This window comes from Pleuronectes platessa, chromosome 16 (assembly GCF_947347685.1).
Source record: "Pleuronectes platessa chromosome 16, fPlePla1.1, whole genome shotgun sequence".
Taxonomy (NCBI): domain Eukaryota; kingdom Metazoa; phylum Chordata; class Actinopteri; order Pleuronectiformes; family Pleuronectidae; genus Pleuronectes; species Pleuronectes platessa.
Window position 1 is genome coordinate 23450958 of NC_070641.1, and position 17433 is coordinate 23468390.

General features: G+C 43.2%; 4 protein-coding genes across 6 annotated transcripts in view; 1 reads left to right on the forward strand and 3 right to left on the reverse strand.

Moving 5' to 3' along the window:
* Positions 1-721, reverse strand: part of carhsp1 (calcium regulated heat stable protein 1) — a 7382-nt gene extending 6661 nt beyond the window's left edge. The window contains exon 1 of the mRNA XM_053443600.1: positions 607-721. The gene's annotated coding sequence lies outside the window, so the exon portion shown is untranslated. The remainder of the gene's footprint in view (positions 1-606) is intronic.
* Positions 722-2013: 1292 nt separating this feature from the next.
* nat15 (N-acetyltransferase 15 (GCN5-related, putative)) lies at positions 2014-7742 on the reverse strand. Of its 2 annotated transcripts, none has more exons than XM_053443598.1 (7): positions 7509-7742; positions 6284-6399; positions 6005-6134; positions 5458-5554; positions 4879-5113; positions 4522-4687; positions 2014-4421 (listed from the first exon to the last, which is right to left on the reverse strand). In XM_053443598.1, exons 2-6 carry the CDS (start codon positions 6391-6393, stop codon positions 4531-4533), a joined length of 729 nt encoding a protein of 242 aa, XP_053299573.1. In that variant the 5' UTR covers positions 6394-6399; positions 7509-7742; the 3' UTR covers positions 2014-4421; positions 4522-4530. The 2 variants fall into 2 exon arrangements, with proteins under 2 accessions (XP_053299573.1, XP_053299574.1); XM_053443599.1 differs by having other exon boundaries at positions 6284-6402.
* A 1116-nt stretch (positions 7743-8858) lies between these two features.
* dnase1 (deoxyribonuclease I) lies at positions 8859-12952 on the forward strand. Of its 2 annotated transcripts, none has more exons than XM_053443525.1 (9): positions 8859-8975; positions 10089-10227; positions 10542-10630; positions 11228-11314; positions 11594-11709; positions 11985-12097; positions 12205-12359; positions 12432-12525; positions 12787-12952. In XM_053443525.1, the coding sequence occupies exons 2-9, from the start codon at positions 10090-10092 to the stop codon at positions 12856-12858; spliced, it is 864 nt and encodes a 287-aa protein (XP_053299500.1). In that variant the 5' UTR covers positions 8859-8975; position 10089; the 3' UTR covers positions 12859-12952. The 2 variants fall into 2 exon arrangements, with proteins under 2 accessions (XP_053299500.1, XP_053299499.1); XM_053443524.1 differs by lacking the exon at positions 8859-8975 and adding an exon at positions 9806-9951.
* A 578-nt stretch (positions 12953-13530) lies between these two features.
* On the reverse strand, positions 13531-16506 carry eci1 (enoyl-CoA delta isomerase 1). Its single transcript, XM_053444097.1, has 7 exons — positions 16373-16506; positions 15805-15930; positions 15402-15529; positions 15149-15295; positions 14789-14910; positions 14494-14672; positions 13531-14220 (listed from the first exon to the last, which is right to left on the reverse strand). Exons 1-7 carry the CDS (start codon positions 16413-16415, stop codon positions 14054-14056), a joined length of 912 nt encoding a protein of 303 aa, XP_053300072.1. The 5' UTR covers positions 16416-16506; the 3' UTR covers positions 13531-14053.
* Between the last annotated feature and the right edge of the window lie 927 nt (positions 16507-17433).

Sequence of the window (17433 nt, forward strand, 5' to 3'; positions counted from 1 at the left end):
AACTGGATTTGTTTCATTAAAGAGTCTGTTGGGCCTTGGTGGAGGTTTGTTCTCTACTGTTCTATTCTAGTGTTTCTATCGTATGTGACCTTTGACATCTGAGTGTCGACACCTTCGTTTTGCTCAACTGAAATAGAAAAGGTCGGCTGTGAAGGTTTTATTGTGTTAACACTCAGGTTTGTTGGAATGTAACACACACACACACACCAGGTTGTGTAACAGGTAGAAATATACCTGCAGGCGTTTGATAACAAGCTGTGTCTTCTCTTCAGTGGGTCTGTTAGAAACCAGATCAAGTTCTGACCAGTAAATCCAGCTGTTCTTAATGGGAGTGAAGGTTTCAGAGCAAAGACACAACCACAAGAAAAACTCCCTCTAGATCCAACCACAGCAGATCAGGTGTTTGTTTCAACCAACAACAAACACACACACTAACACACACACACACACACACACACACTCAACAGTAAGTGAGGAGGAAACTAACGTGACTACAAACACACGTATTAACGCCATAGATTTCAAATCTCATAATACAAGGCAGGGAACAAACAGCTGTTGCGTTCAGGGACCGAACCCAGTGTTGGTTACCGGAGTTTCTCTCACCGTGTTTCCAGAGTCCGCAGCTGTAGCTCGGATCCGAGGAGGAAACTTTACTCACTGTGAGTCCGCAGAGAAGAGACTGACAAAGAGAGAGAGAGGGGGGGGGGGGGGGGGGGGGACTGAGAGAGAGAGAGAGACTGAGGGAGGGAGGGAGAGAGATAGAGAGAGAGAGAGAGGGAGGGAGAGAGACTGAGGGAGGGCGGGAGAGAGAGAGAGAGACCAGTGTGTGTGTGTGTGTCTCTCTCTCTCGGTCTGTGTAAATGAATGGGCGTGTCTGTTTACGCAGTGACATCACATGGGAGCTCTTCATCGTCGCTGACGCCACCTTGCGACGTAATAATAATTATAAAAACAATAATAATCATAACACCTCGATGTAGTTTACCTTTTTATGTCAATTATTTGCATTATGGATGATTATTAATATCACTGGTGGTAGTGGTGATGTTAAGAGTTATGGTTATCAACTCTTATAAATAACAAGGATAACTGTTATTTTCTTTTTTATTTATAGCCCCCAAAATTATACAGATAATCATTTTTATTATTTTTGTAAGATTATTGTTGTAATGATGACATCACTGTTGTAATAAGAGGATTATCATATATCATATATTATTTTTAATATAATAGGTTTTTATTTGTAGTAGTATTTCAATTTTTAGCACTTTTTATATTATCTCTATTTGCTCCATAGCAATTATTATTATTCATATTTTGTATAGAAAACAACACATACACATTCTTGTCTCTTCTTTTGCTAAGTTACATAATATAAAATAATATAAAACTCCAATAGTAGGATCCCCTAACATTCAGCAGAGGGAGACATCACTGTACTTTCTATAGTTGAATTCTGTCGATAGCAAAGTGGAATGTGGTGCTGATGAAACACAAAATAACATTTGTACACACAAGTTCACAAAAGCACACACACACCACACAACAAACAGCTTCAGAGATCAGTGCCTTGTTCACTGTCACAGCTCGGAGGTCGGCCATATTGGGCCGAACTCCAAAATCCATGTAGTGTAAAACATCAAACCACAGAAACTTTACCACTAATTGAAAACCTCACTCACTGAGTGCACAGGAAAACCACTTCCTGTGCACTCAACATTAAATATGAATTAATAATGGAGATACAAATCAAGCTATTTCCTTTTGTTCTCAAGATGGATTGTTTTGGTGTTATGGTCTGCGAGTCGGAGCATTTTTGAAAATGAATCAAAACGGGAGATTCACACATCGAGAACGGTTCTTTCCTCACGAAGCCTCCGACTCGAAAACAACCCTGATGGTGTTTCTCTCTTAGTGGGGGGGGGGGGGGGGTGAAGAAACAGGTGCTATCAAGATGCATTGTGGGAAGATTGTCTCTGCTTTTGCAACAACAAGGAATGAAAACAAGCCTCAGGGTTAGAACAATGTAATATGATCATCACAATGAAATATCAGAACAATGTAAAGTTCAGAAGGAGTCAGGCTCACTCTGTCTTTACAATCAATCAAATCATACATCTTTTTTATTGCATACACATGTAAGCCTCTCTCTTGATCACCCGTCCAGGGCCGACAAACTGAGGAATGTTTGCCTGTTTAAAAACATGTCTCACACCGCCCCCCCGCCCCCCGCCCCCCCGGCTCGTCAGTGCTCTGTCATGTATAAAAGTCTCAGATCTGCTCACGGCTGGAACACGGGATCAGGATTCAGTCATTTTGAGGAGCAACACAAAACAAAATGCAGAAGAACCTAGAAATGAACGGTAGAGCGGATGAACCAGTCAACACGTTGGGTGAGCTCTCCCGTGTCTTTCTTCCACACGCACATCGGACCAATGTTTACTTCCTTTTCATTTAATCGCTTCTACAGGCCGACAACAAAACTCTAATCTGGGCCATTTCCTTAAAATCTGAACAAACAAATGGACATTGCTCTAAGTCAGCACCACATTTACAGCCAAGGAGCAGAATGACAGGTCTATAGTCAGTTACAGCACAATTTAAAATCTTTTAAATTACAATTCCAGGAGATCTTCCTAACTCTTGTATGAATTATACACAGGCAACTCTTTGACACAATGCAGAAAGATCATAATCTGAACTTTATCTTTTTGTAGGATTTTCTAACATGTGGTCTTTCAGTTTGAGAGCAGGACTTATAGATTTCACGTACTTCCGTGTACATGTACTCAAATATACCAGGTTTCCTGTCAGTGTGTTTGAGGAAAGAGATGACGACAGCTTCTCTGAACAGGATTCCAGCTGATCCCTGGTCCACGTGAAGCAGCAACATCAAGATCTCACTGCAACTATAAAAACATAACAGGCGCTGCCCTGTTCCTTTGCATTTTAAAGGAACAGCACCACAAGCAAAAAATAACCAAAACCAGGGCGGGGCAATTTCGACTTGTTGCAAAAAAAAAAAAAATCAAAGTGCAGCAGAAACAAATCGAGTTTTTGAAGAAATCTAAGCACAAGAAGTGATAATTGAGTGGCAGCGCAGGGTTAAGAGTGAAATCATTAGAAAGCTCAAACTGAAATCAATAAGTCCACTCTCAAACTGAAAGACTGTGTACTTTTACAAAAAGAGGGGGATAAAAACCATAGTACTTTGTTGGAATCTTCATTATCACTATACTATGACACGTTTGAATGTTTATGCACTAGTGTCACAAGTACGATTGTTGATCATTTCATTTGCAAGAGTAAAGAAACTTTTTCAACTGAACTTCTCATCTACATTGTGTCTCTGTGGGTTTCATGTGTATAATAAGCTTTATTCTAAGACACTAGCATGTTAGCATATCTAGATTCACAGTCCAATTCTGCCGAGGGTCAATTTTACAAACCGGAATGGACTGACAAACGGATGGGTGATCTTCCAACTAGGCCTAACGACAGCTTAGAATAGACATACATATCAGGAGAAATTTATATATTAGCTTAGTATATATAATATACAAACAGTATCTGTGACAGTAGTGAACCGGGTGAAGGGAGACAGGTAAGCTGGGTTTAAACCTTAAGCCTCTGTAGGGTTCACGGGGTGTGTGTGTGTGTGTGTGTGTGTGTGTGTGTGTGTGTGTGTGTGTGTGTGTGTGTGTGTGTGTGTGTATGTGTGTGTGTGTGTGTGTGTGTGGTACACTCCGCTCTGATACTGCTCAGCTTTGGAATGACTGAGCAAACACAGGTAACTAAAGTAACTATGGAATAGAGTAATATATATGAGATTCTATATTAACTAGAGATGTTCACCATTGACCATTTAATCAACAATAAGAATTTGGATCGATTGATTCTATCAGGTCACCTGTTAAAAGTTATCCTCTGACATTGGTACCAGACTGACTCCACATCATGTGGACGTGTTGGACTTCTGAATAAAAACCAGTAGAAAAGCTATGAAAAGCTGCAGTGGACTGAGGAGGGGGTTTAATTAATGTGACTGCTCACTGAACATGTATGTTCTTTACTCTCATACACGTCACAGTGACTACATGCCCAACGCGGCCGAGGGAACCAGAGTTTTACCAGAGTACACCGTCTGTCAGTGTAAACACCACATTGCACTGTGAATAATGTTGCAATGCAACAACCCTGTTTAGAAGTGGGTTCACAACTACAGCTGCAAACCCGGACCTTGAGTGAAAAGTGCCACACAGGTACTGAATCTGGAGAGATACTCTGGGACGTGACCGGTGGAGCACAGGCTGAACCTGAGTCCTGCAGGGTGTGGGGAGACAGAGAGGATCCAGAATGTGAGCGAGTTGTGTACATCTTTATCTGTACAGGGGAAGACTGATGGAGCACCTGCACTCCTGAGAGAGACGGAGACAAAGACAGACACAAAGTTAGAAACCTCCTCAAAGACAAAGCTAGAAACAATCAACAGGTGAAGCTGCGGCTGCTGCCACCCACCAGGCTGTGTCACATTGTTCTGCTGTACTGGATCCCAGTCTTGGAGGCGATGTTGGACCAGGGCAGCAGTGAGCGGAGCAGGGACTGGGCCTGTCGGTACAACCTCTGTGGGATGGAGCAGGGGCTCAGGCTGGCCAGGGTCGAGCCAATGTGCTGGATATAATCAGTGGGACCAACAGTTAAGGAAACATGAAAAACACCTCATGTATATTTGTTTTATCAATAATTTGATCGTTATATTTCCTCAGATACACATGTTATAGATTCAATTCATTGAAGCGAGTTCAGTTTATGTGTAAGAGTGAAATGTTGAGGAGTGAGGAAGTGACTTTCTTCACTGTTTCCACAAAAGGATATAATATTGTCCAAGGTGGATGACCCCCATTGATGTAGAGCACGTATGTGAATCCATCTTTGAGGACCCCTCGTATGGAGTAGTAGTAGGGCAGGTAGTGGTGCTGCCTGAAGTCCCTGTTCTCATAGAATTTGATGGCAGCGTTGTTAGTGGTGAGGACGTGTAGGTAGATTGCTTTGCAGTGGTCCTGGGCTGTCGTCGAGATGTGCTCCTTCAAACTGTCCAGCAGTAGGGAGCCTGGAGAGAGAGAGAAAGAGAGAGAGAGCTCAGTATGTGAAAGGAAGAAGAGGGGCGGCTCCTCATCTCTTTGCATCAACACAGACTCAAGGCTGAAAGATGTGTGAGACAGAGAGAGAACAGAGGAAGAAAGAGTGGAGACGTTTCCTCAGTTCATGTCTGGAAACACCTCTAGTTTGAAAACCTCTAGGTTATGGTTGAGGATTGGAATCAACCTGCAGGGGTCATAGTTAAGTTGGATGAGAGAATGAATGTATGTCAATGAGATGAGTGTGAGTGTGAGTGTGAGAGAGAGAGAGAGAGAGAGAGAGAGAGAGAGAGCTTGTGGGGAAGCAGAGCTGTACCTATGCCATGTTTCCTGAAATCTTTGACCACTCCCAGGCTGAGGATGTAGGCTACCTGTGTGTCCACAGGGAAACTGGAGGCCAGGATGTCTCCATCCTAACAAAACAGAACACAAGACAAAAGACAAAGAGAACAGTGTAGTAAGAGCTGCTGTTTTGTACACAGTGCATTGTTCACTATCTTCTTTGCCTATGCAAACTATCCACTGGGGAAGTAGATTCCAAAATGCAAATAGGGTTTCGCTCCATCCACGAAGTCCACAGGTTTTATAACTATTGCCTAAAGTGACCGGAGCGGACTTCTCACGCTCGTCTAGTGAAACAAACTCTTTGATACGAGTGCACTCGGTCAAGGGCGTCTGGCTCGTGTAATTAGAAGACTAAAAACAGACTCCACCGTGTCAGTGCTCCACTTTTCCAAATGGCAGCAGAGTGAGCGTTGATAAACTGCAGCAAGCACATGGTGCCTGACACATCTCTGCAGAGCCCAGGTTATAACCACAGTGTGTGTGTGTGAGTGACCGAAGAACAAGGCTGAACATCACACCTCTTTGTGCACTTTGGTCCGGCTTTTGATCTCAGCCACAATCATTCCCACGATGCCTCCTCTGAAGGTGGCAGCGAGGGAGAAGAACTTCTTGTTGGAGGTGATGTCCTGATACCATGAGTCTGGGTACCTAGGGTCAAAGGTCAGACAGATTAGCAGTCGAGTATGAGCAGCATGCATAGCAATCCTAAAAAGCTCAGCAACGAAATGTTATACAAATTCAGTAATGGGCTCAGAGACGACCCCTGACATCAATGACACAATGGACGTGGTTCTTACTCGATTGGAAACCAATCACCGCAGAGCAGCTTGACGTTCTCTATGTCATCGTGGCAGAGGAAGCGGAGCTGGACGTCACTGAGAGCTGTGGGAGGCACCACGTCACTCATTCACACCTGCTGGACCAACACAGAGCACAGAGAGGTTTGGATGAGTCAAGAGAGTCCGTGGCCCCGAGCGAGAGAGACGCTTTTTCTGCAGCTTTTTAAAGATGCAGAAATAAGTTGTTAAATTCTTAATAATACAACTGTTCACATGCGTAGGAGACGCGCTGTAATTCAATCAATCTGCACCAGTTCCCGTGTCCAGTGGGACGTCCGCACCCAGTGTACGAGTGTGGGCATTTGATTTGTTTGCAGGTGTGTTAGGGCCCGGTCACACAAATGCAAATCAAAGCTTGAGGGTCAAATTTCTCTAAAGCTGGATTCCATGTGAAGCCCGGCTGAGGATTTCTTTGCCACATGTAGCTGATGTTTTATTTTTCTCCCTTCACTCACTGACAGGAAGTGAACAGGAGGCGAAAGTTTCCCAGTGTTGTGTAAGTGTGACCGGGCCCTAAGCATGAGAGGTGACTCAAACTGACAGGGAGCGTGGACACAGATCATAGTCTGTCATAGTGTGGGTGAAGCCTTGATGTCTCTCGACCCTCCAGGGGGTCCCGACCCCTAGTTTGGGAACCAGTGCTCAAATCATAAACAAACAGAGCAGAGACACAACACAATATATGAACGGGACAATGTCACATTCAAAAGCACAACAGTGTTCATGACTGATGCATAAGCAAGTCTACACAACAGTGGACAGGAGATGGACACAAACACAGCAACTTGGGAGTGTCACGGACCAACAAGCTAGCTAACAACTCAAAACAACAAACACTTAATACTTCTACTTACCACAACACACACTTCTACAAAAACACAACTTATCTCTGCCTGTGACTGAGTCACACATGTTGTCAGCTGCTAATGGGGTCAACCTGCTGCTAGCCGAGCATCAGCACCTCTGACCAGTGTACACAGACACACACACACACACACACACACACACACACACACACACACACACACACACAGATATACAGAGACAATCACAAAGATACACACACACAATGAACTACATACACACAATCACAAAGATACACACAAGAAAACAGAGGATACAGTTGCCTGCTAATTAGCTCCAAGCTAACGCCAGCTAGCGGCGAGCTGCTAAGCTAACCCACCTTGTTTCTACGCTCGCAGCGGAGGAAAGTCGAGGACGGTTCGGTTCGGTTGGTTCCGCGGTTCCGGTCACTCCTCCGGACACAGCATGACGACACAACACCGGTTTGATCCCGACCCTGGAAGCCGTGTCATTACTGGACCAGCGGTACACAAAGCTAACGAGCTAGCTGCTTGGCTAACAGCTGGACGTTCTCTTCCTGTTTGTGGCCGTTACTACTACGTCACTGCCAAACTTCTTCTTCTACGCATAACAGCCGGCTGGTGTCCAACACACTGAGAACGCTTTGTCGCCAACTACTGGACAGAAGAGTGAACTCCGACTGCCCTGGAAAAAACTACCTGTTCTTCCACTCACCAGTTTCACCCTACTATATAATATATACTATATATGAATATATATATATATATATATATATATATATATATATATATATATGTATATATATATAACACTACATGCTACTTACTGATGCCTATTTTTGATTGTTGTTGCTGTAATCTTACAAATGTCATCATTCTGGGACTAATAAAGGATTATTTTATTTTATTATATCTTATCTTATCGTATTTATATCTGCTGTATTATTCCACTTTTTCCATATGGTATTAAAGTATGATATTCTACTTCTGCCAAGAGGGTAAAGTGTTTTCACCCCGTCAGCAAACTACAGATAATGGGGCAGATCCAGGACGAGGGTCACATGGTTCATTTGTAAAAACCGAGATCTTCACGTGTAAACGCATCAAAACCAACAGTTAATAAAACTATGGATTTCAATTAATGGGGCAGAGCTTTGAGATTCAAATTTTAGCTCCTTCAGTCAATCTGGAAAATATAAGTGAGAGTCTCAAGACATCAAGGGAAACAATCAAATCGTTTAAATGTTTATGATCAAAATATTTTGGTTTTGACTTGAAAACCGTGCAAACGTGGTTGAAAAGAGCCGACTTGACTTTTTTTAATCACCTCTTTGTATCGTGTGTATCTGTCACCTGTTGCCTTCTCACTGCTGCTGTGAACCCTGCAGTTAAAAATAGACTCTATTGATCATCTACACGCTCGGGCTCATCTGGTGCCTCCTCTTTAATTAGCCGGATCAGTTGATATCGAGACTGCAGGATTCACGTGGTGAGTTTACGACGGCCCCTGAATCCAGGATATAGAAAAGTAATTTACAAGTGAACAGGCTCAAATAAACAAATGATATGGGTGAAAATAAAATGTGATTTACAAAAGCAGAGTGGAATTCTCCACTGAGACAAACTCATTGAAGAACCACAGCATGTTACCTGAGCACCTGAAACCCCCCCAGCTCCCCAACCCCCTCCTCACCCCTCCCCAGCACGACCAATCACCAACAAGGAAATAAAAACCTCACAAACCGAGAGTTTCTGCTCACACTGGTTCTTTCACACAAAAAGCCTCAGTGCTCGACTGACACCAGATCTGCTCTTCTCACTCTCAGGTAGCTACGATTCTTCTTCAGCAGAAGCTACAATCATTGAGGGATTTATTGGAATCTAGTTTTTCTCTTTAACTCAACGTAAATCTGTACGTTTTTTAATCCTCCGCCCACTTTAGAATGGAAATTGAAATTGTTACTGAAATTATGACTGAATGAACAAACTGCTGCGAGTTCACTCAACTTATCAAATTAAGTTTGGAAAGACACTAAACTTCCCAGGATGCATTGCTTCAGAGTTAAAACCATTGCTATTCAATTTTGTGACGCACCTTTTAAGCTCAGAAAGGCGCTAAAAAATATTAAGTTTAGGAATTGACTCCTCAGGAAGTGAGGACGGAAAAGTCTGGATTTGCTGTCGAAGTTCAAAACCAACACTAATCTGAAAACTTTAAAAGTTTTTGATGTATATTTATCTTTACTTGAATGTGTGATTGAAACAATGTAGAATTCTGTGTTTGTTTGACAAGATAGAGAAAGTTTCATCTTCCATGGGCTTTCTTTAAAGTACATTTTTATTTTATTTTTAACTCAAGAAATACTAAAATAAATTAAATTTCATTAAATAGTAATAAAAAATTAATAACTTTAATTTGAAATCCAAGTGAGAACAAGTCACCACACATATATTTTACAACCCTTGTCCGTGAATCCCTGTCTTCTTATGAAAGGATAAAACATTCTTCAGCTGATTAATGTTTGACGGACTCGAACCTCTGTGGAAACACTGAGCAGCCGTCAGATAAACTGAGTCCAGCGCCGCAGGTGGTACGTCCGTCTCTCACTCCCACAACACGGTGAAGCTAAGGAGAGGCCTGCGTGGTCATGTGACCCCTCCTACAACAGCACATACATGCATTCTCTGCAGCCGATCTGTCAGAGTCTGCGTGGAGCTGACTTCCAATTATATAACGTCTTTAAATCCAGAACTTTTCATTTCATGTTATCCCCAACTCACAGTTCAACTCCTATTACACAGGTGAGATTGTGATGATTACAAGTTATAGATAAATGAAGAGGAAATGCATTTAAAAGAAATGTTTAACCGTCTGTGTTCGTGCACATGTCTGACCTCTGTGACCTCTGTGACCTCTGTGACCTCTGTGACCCGTGCAGGATGCGTGTGCTGTGGTCTCTGGGTCTGCTCCTGACCCTGCTGCAGGGGTCCTGCCCTCTGCTGCTGGGAGCCTTCAACATCAAGTCCTTCGGAGACAAGAAATCCTCCAACAGCACGATCATGAACATCATCAGCAAGGTCCTCTCACTCAGAAAGACAATGTATTACAAAGATGCTGAGTCACTGAAAAGAGTTTAGCTGTTTATCAAGTTCAAATGAATACAGGTGCAGTTTAGTGACTGTGCTGTTCAGAGGGATTCAAAGTGCACTTCAGCAAATTTAGGATTCCACAAGCATAAAGTTAAAGGACTCACAAGAGAGATAAAGATTATTTTCAATTTTAGACACATGATGTGAATACACTGGAGAAACAGAGGCTATGTGGGTTTATAGTATAACATATATATATATATATATATACAGACAACAGACAATCTGTTTTGTGTTTACAGATTGTCCACCGCTATGACATCATCCTGATCCAGGAAGTCAGAGACTACGATCTGTCAGCGACCAAAAGACTCATGGAGCACGTCAACAAGTGAGACACACCTTATACATAAATATATACATGACATGTATTATAGAACAAAGGAGTACACAATACCACAATACAAACCAGACTGTAAGTAAAGATGGTAGACATGCAAGCTCCTCCCCTCAGACACTGATGTTTGTTCATGTGTTCACGTTTCTGATCAGTTCCGTTTGATATTTGATGATGATTGACAGCAGAGTCTGACTCCTGATTGGCTGAGTGCATGTATGGGCGGGACCTTCACCACAGCTCCGTCCCTGATCTCTGCTGCTAAGACTTTAAATCCATTTCACTGATGAACCTCCAGCTGCACAAACCAGGAGCCTGCGACACAATAGACAGGACACACACCTGCTGTACACACAACAACCACACATCACACACAAGCCTGCAAACATCAACACACAAGCAGTAAATCACAACAAAATGTAGTGTTGGTACAGATATTTTGTTGGGAGGATGCATCGACCATCTTTATTTACATTCTATGTTTTAAACTCGTAGGCTAAAAATACTCTAAGATAAATAATGCTGTCACCTGTGTGTGTTTGTGTGTGTGTGTGTGTGTGTGTGTGTGTGTGTGTGTGTGTGTTTTCACAGAGGGTCTCCTCAGTTCAGGTACAGCCACATCGTGAGCGAGCCTCTGGGTCGCAGCACGTACAAGGAGAGATATCTCTTCCTCTACAGGTACAAAACAGAAGAACTTTATTTTGTGTCACGATCACACAACAGGGAGCAGACACACACACAGCAATGATCACACACTATATGATCAGCACCTTTATTCAAAATATTCATGATACTATTAGTGTGTAGTACTATTTAGTATTAGGGCAACTGTAAACTGAATATTTTTGCCGATGCCTCTTTGTGTGTTGTCTCCTACATGTGGAGTTTTTTTTAAAATGACTATAAAAGAGAAATTAGAAAAACAAATGTGATTAAATCGTGTGTGTATTTTTCCAGAGAGGAAACTGTGTCCGTGGCTAAAAACTACACCTACGACGACGGCAGTGAGTCCAGTGGGACGGACGTGTTCAACAGAGAACCCTTTGTCGTCATGTTCTCCTCCATTTACACCGGTAATTCCCCCCCCCCCCCACCCCCACACACACACACACACACCTGACAAATCCCTTACTGAGCTCTGAGCACAGCATTTCTCTGAGACATGTAGAGTACAAGTACAAGTTAGTAGAAACTGTCTTTAGCTGAGTAAAAGTTAGTCACTCTCTGTCGTGCGTGATTAAAAGGACAATAAACTCATGATTTCACTGAAGCCGAATCCATTCCTGCTTCCTGTCTTCCTCCCTCTCTCCATTCACTCCTCCCTTCATCCCTCCTTCCTGTCTCCTAGCTGTGAGGAACTTTGTTCTGATCCCTCAGCACACCTCTCCAGACCACGCAGTGAAGGAGGTGGATGCTCTCTATGATGTGGTGGCTGATGTTCACTCCCGCTGGAATACCAAAGTGAATACCCGCCCCCCCCCCCCAGCACACACACACAGAGAGGATCAGTGAGTTAGTGGAAATGTGTGAAACCATTAACCCCAGTTAATCCCACTCTCTCCCTGCAGGACATTGTTCTGCTGGGAGACTTCAACGCAGGCTGCAGTTACGTGTCCGGCTCCGACTGGGAGCAGATCCGTCTCTTCACCGATAACAGTTTCCACTGGTTGATCACCAGTGAGGTCGACACCACAGTGTCAACCACCAAGTGCCCATACGACAGGTACACACACATACACACACACAAACACACACACAACCACTCTAGATTGTGCCTCATATTGTGTGTCTGCAGGATTGTGGTCCCGGCTGACATGCTGAAGGGACTCGTGCCCAGCAGTGCTGAAGTTTACAACTACATGAGGGAGATGAACCTCAGCCCCGAGCTGGTAAACACCCTCTGTCTCTAATCTAGTGTGTAACCTCACTTCTCACTCAGGGTGGGGTCACTTCACACTAAATCAGATGGTCTATGTTCTTAATTTGCTGGTTTAACACTGATACTGATTAAAGCAGATTTGTAGCAGATGAACTCAGATAAGAGGGAAATACCAGTTTACACATAAATAAACCATAGGGTAGAAAAAGGGAAAAGTTTCCCGTTCATCTTTGTGAAACTGGACCACATGTAAACAGTGTTTCTCCCTCAGGCGCTGGCTGTCAGTGACCACTTCCCCGTGGAGGTGAGGCTGGTTGGACTGGCTCGTGGTCGTTCTGCCTGAATCACGACTGGTCCTCAGGTCTCCAGACAGAATCTACACTAGAGACCATGAAGCCGTGAATTACAAGACCAAAATAAACTAATCTGCTAAATGACGTCAGTGCACGGTTGCTTCTTGGAACAGACACCAGGTAAAAGAAAGATGCATGAAACTAAACGGTGAGACGATAAAAGAAACATCACTCAGGCCTGTTTTTATCCATCAAGGAAGGTCTCATCATATCAACCCAGGTTTAGCATCACTGCACTTTCTACTTCTTAAAGTAAATCCTCCCGAGGACTCAGCTTTCCAAAATGACCCACGGCTCAAATATTATTACGACACAATTACTTATTTAAGAAATCTTATCATTCTGTATTTTTAGGAGTTTTCATTTTATGTGATAGAACTTCTATATTTTATAGATTTATAACCATTCTTCATTTTATCGATGTGCAGGTGATATAGGTGCAGTCATATACGGGGGTGTCTTTTGTATATTTTTGCTCCTTTTCTTTGGAAATCACTTTGTGCTTCAGCATGAGAAGTGCTATATAAATAAAATGTATTATTTTATTACAGAGACACAGCGGGGGGGGGGGGGGGGGGGGGGGGGGTGTCTAAAGTTTCAACCCTAAAAAACACAACAAAAAACTGAATTTTGAACAAAAAGATGAACATTTAATCACACCGTCAAAATCTAGAGGACTTTATTCATAAGAAAGAAAAACTGTATAAAGCCAAATCTGTTAGAGAGGATGATGAAGGCTTCGTCCACTGGACTCTTCAATCTGCACTTAAAAGAGGAAAAACCTGTCTGTCACTAGAATGACTGTGATAAACCCCTCCTACAAAGAGTGGCTGACCAATCCCAGTGCTACAAAGGCAGGAGGACGGACTCCTGGTTTCATCTGGGCCTCGTCCTCTAAACGTCCGATGCTTATGTGTTCATCAGCCTAAGTAAATCAGCCTCTGTTACAGTAGAGAGTGTGTGTCAGAGGTCCAGCAGCAGGCGGGCTGGGTGGGGGGGGGGGGGTGGGGGTTAGTCTACAGTCAATCTAAAGAATATCCTCAAAATGTATGTTAAGTTTGAAACTAGTTTTTATCTCAACCACATATAAAGTTGGACAGAAAAACACTCTTCGTCACTGGAAGGGGAGAGTCGATGACCCTGAAGGCAGATGTGTCTCCAGCTCTTCACACTGCTCTCTCTCCTCTAGCCCCGCCTCTTCTTCAGCATCTCCAGGTACATGCGCAGCGACTTCTGAATGGAGTCTTTGGTGATGAAGCTGACAAAGTTCTTAATGTCGGCCTCTCTGTTGGAGGTCAGCTTGTCGATGGTTGGCTTCCTCATCATGGATTTGCTGAGCTGTCTGGCGTGATCTGCAGAGTGAACAGACCCACAGTTATCTCACAAGCTGGAGTCTCCACTGTCCTATACATTGATTCTGGGTCTCGTTGACATGACTCGATACACTTCCTGCTTATAATTGTTTATTTTGTTGCCTGCGTTTTATGTAGTCACCGATTTAAAACCCATCAAGACCTGATGCGATGTTTGGGTGTTTGTGACTCTAAGACCTGTGTGTCTCATTCACTATTTTATCGTTTATCAAGCATGAAAGCATGGGGGGGAAGTTTCCCAGCGTAACGTACCTGGAATAGCCAACCACTTGGTCATGGTCTCTGTGGCTGTGGTGAGGACCTGGTCCTCAGGCACCAGCTGGTCCACCAGGCCTATCTTGAGGGCCTCTGAGGGGCTGTAGAGCAAACCCAGCTCCAGGGCCATCTCTGTGGTTCTATGTCCCACTGTGTTTGTCATGGTGTCCTTAAACCTGCAGACAGCAGCGGTGACAGAGAGGTGAGGGTCGTTTGATTTACTGCACCACCTTAAGTTATCATCTTGATTTGTATAAAAACCACCACCGTCAACATTGTGTGATTCCTTTACCAAAAAGGTGCGACGATGCCGAGCTGGGTCTCATTGAGGCCGATGCTGTAACGAGGGTTGTCGGCCATTATCCTGTAGTCACACGTCATCGCCATCAGACAGCCACCGGCCGGACTGGAACCCTGTGGGTGGGGGGGGGGGTGGAAAGGAGGCTCAGCGGTCAAACACCTACTTCTCGTGTTATGCTGCTTTATTTGGTTTTAAGTGCTTGTTGAGCAGATGTAGATATTAACTCCAGAGAATGTCCAAACAGGAGAAACTGGCAGGTGAAACTCTATAGAAAGTCAGTGGCCTCTAACTCATTTGATAAAAACAGACTCTTTGGATAGTGTTAGGAGAGTTTTGTGTTTTTTTACGCACATTGATTGCAGCTATAGTGACCATGTTGGAGCCGTAGATTTTCAGCCACATCTCCTGAACTGCTTTCCAGAACTCTCCACAGCGTTCTGGACTCTTCCCGTACATCTCCATAATGTCCAGGCCGGCTGAGAAAACCTTGGGCTGACTCTGAAATGAAGACACACACACACACACACACAGTCAATTTGCAGTCAGGCCTCCTGGACAAAGCTCTGTCGCCCCCCCCCCCCTCCTTGACGAGGTCGCACTGTACCGAGGTGATGATGAGGCCTCGGCAGCTCTTATCCATCTCCAGCTTCTCCACGCTGATGCAGAGCTCTGTGAGGAAATCTAAACTGAGGCTGTTGACCGGAGGACTCTGCATTTGCATTATCGCCACACCTACAGAGAGACACAGATGTTGATCTGTTACCAGAGTTCATAAACACACACATTCTCTAATGATTCATCCAAAGAGGAAAGCTGCTGTGAACAAGTCTGAGCGGAGAATCTCCTCAGTCGCTGTTTCCCTGCGGTTAAAGTGACATTTCACACATGCACAACACAGCAGGAGGTCTTCTGCACTGACATGTTCACAACAGCAATAAATTCTGAAAACGGTTTAGGATGGATGGAGAAGATGGAGAAGATGGAGAAGATGGGCGGGGAAGCTTCACCTGTGCTCTGGTCAAAGTCCACCTTGATCTTCGGTGAGGTGGAGTTGTTCCTCTGCTGAGAGACAAGGACGGCAGGAGCACGAGGTCTGACATGACTGCTGCAGGAGGGCAGCTGGGAGAGAAGCCCTGCAACACACACACACACACACACACACACACACACACACACACACACAGACACACACAGACACACACAGACACACACAGACACACACAGATACACTTTGTACTGTTATTTGTTGTACAAGTATATTTAACTAGATTTGATTGTCTCAGTTTTATTGTCACAATGACACGAATCTGTCTGAGGAGTTAGTTTAATTTCTGTTAACAAGTGAAATAAAAAGATGTCGTGACCTTAAAGCTTTGACTCTAGGAGCACTGTCCTGGACGTGACCTTTGCTCCAGTTTCTGTGGAGCTAACCCAGCTAGCACACAGCTAGCACACAGCTAACCCTGCTAACCGAGCTAGCAGCAGCTATGTGCAGATTATCTGTGACAGTAACATTCAGACATTGTTGGATAAAGTCAGAATATCTCTCCACTGGCTCACAGCTTCTCCACAAACCTGAAACACAGCGTTTAGTCCTCAGAGCTGCTCTCAGCGACATGTTGTTTTCCTCAGTCCGCAGGGGAAGACGAGAGAAGTTGTATTTCCGCAGTTTACCCGAGGTGAGCCATGACCCGCCCCTACCTAGACTCCGATTGGTTAGTTTTAGCAAAGGCCAGTCATGATTGGTTGGAGTTTGGGGAATGTTGTTAAAATAAACCAATCGGAAGTTGGGTAGGGGCGGTTCTATTCTTACCTCGGGTGTGAAAAGATAGAATGCTGCCGCAAAGATTAAAAAAAAAAAAATTACACATGTTGATCATATTAATAATAAATATAATAATAATGAAATTAATAACTTAAATAAAAAATCGTTTTTTCTCCTGACTATAAGTTTGTGTTCATTTGTGTTAAACACTGGTTATAACTACTGGTGATGTAATAACTGAGTAATGTTAGTTTATGCGTGAACTTTATATCGTTTTTTAAATAAAGACTATTTAAAGAAAACAGTGGTGGTTCATGTGGTGTCAGAATAATATAATATCTCTATTTATTAGAGACAAAGTTTCACATAAACAAACCGATAATGATAAAGTAAACTGATAAAACAGATTTATTTCATTTATTTCTATATTAATACTCATTTCATCCAACTAAATGATTCACACACTAAATGATTCACGTGTTGTGCACAACATAATCCAGTCTATAGTGTTTACTTACATGTTTCACAATCTGGTCATATAGTGTTTTCAACTTGTTTAAATATAGAAAGAGGTAAAACCAACAATATGTTAATTGATCAGAGCCACGGATCCTGTATCTATATTCAAAGTCACACACACAGGTAGATGTTACTGTACTTGTTTTATTTATTTAGAAGATTCATAATATTCACATAATTAACAATATTTAATCTACAAACATCAGAGGAAATCATTTTGATAAATTCCAACTCACATTTGAAACAATGAGTGAAGATATTTTGGCTGCAGATGACACAGTGTCTCTTTGGGTTCAGGAGTCAAACACATCTCTACATTTAAGGTTGGACTTTAACGTTTCCTCTTTGATAA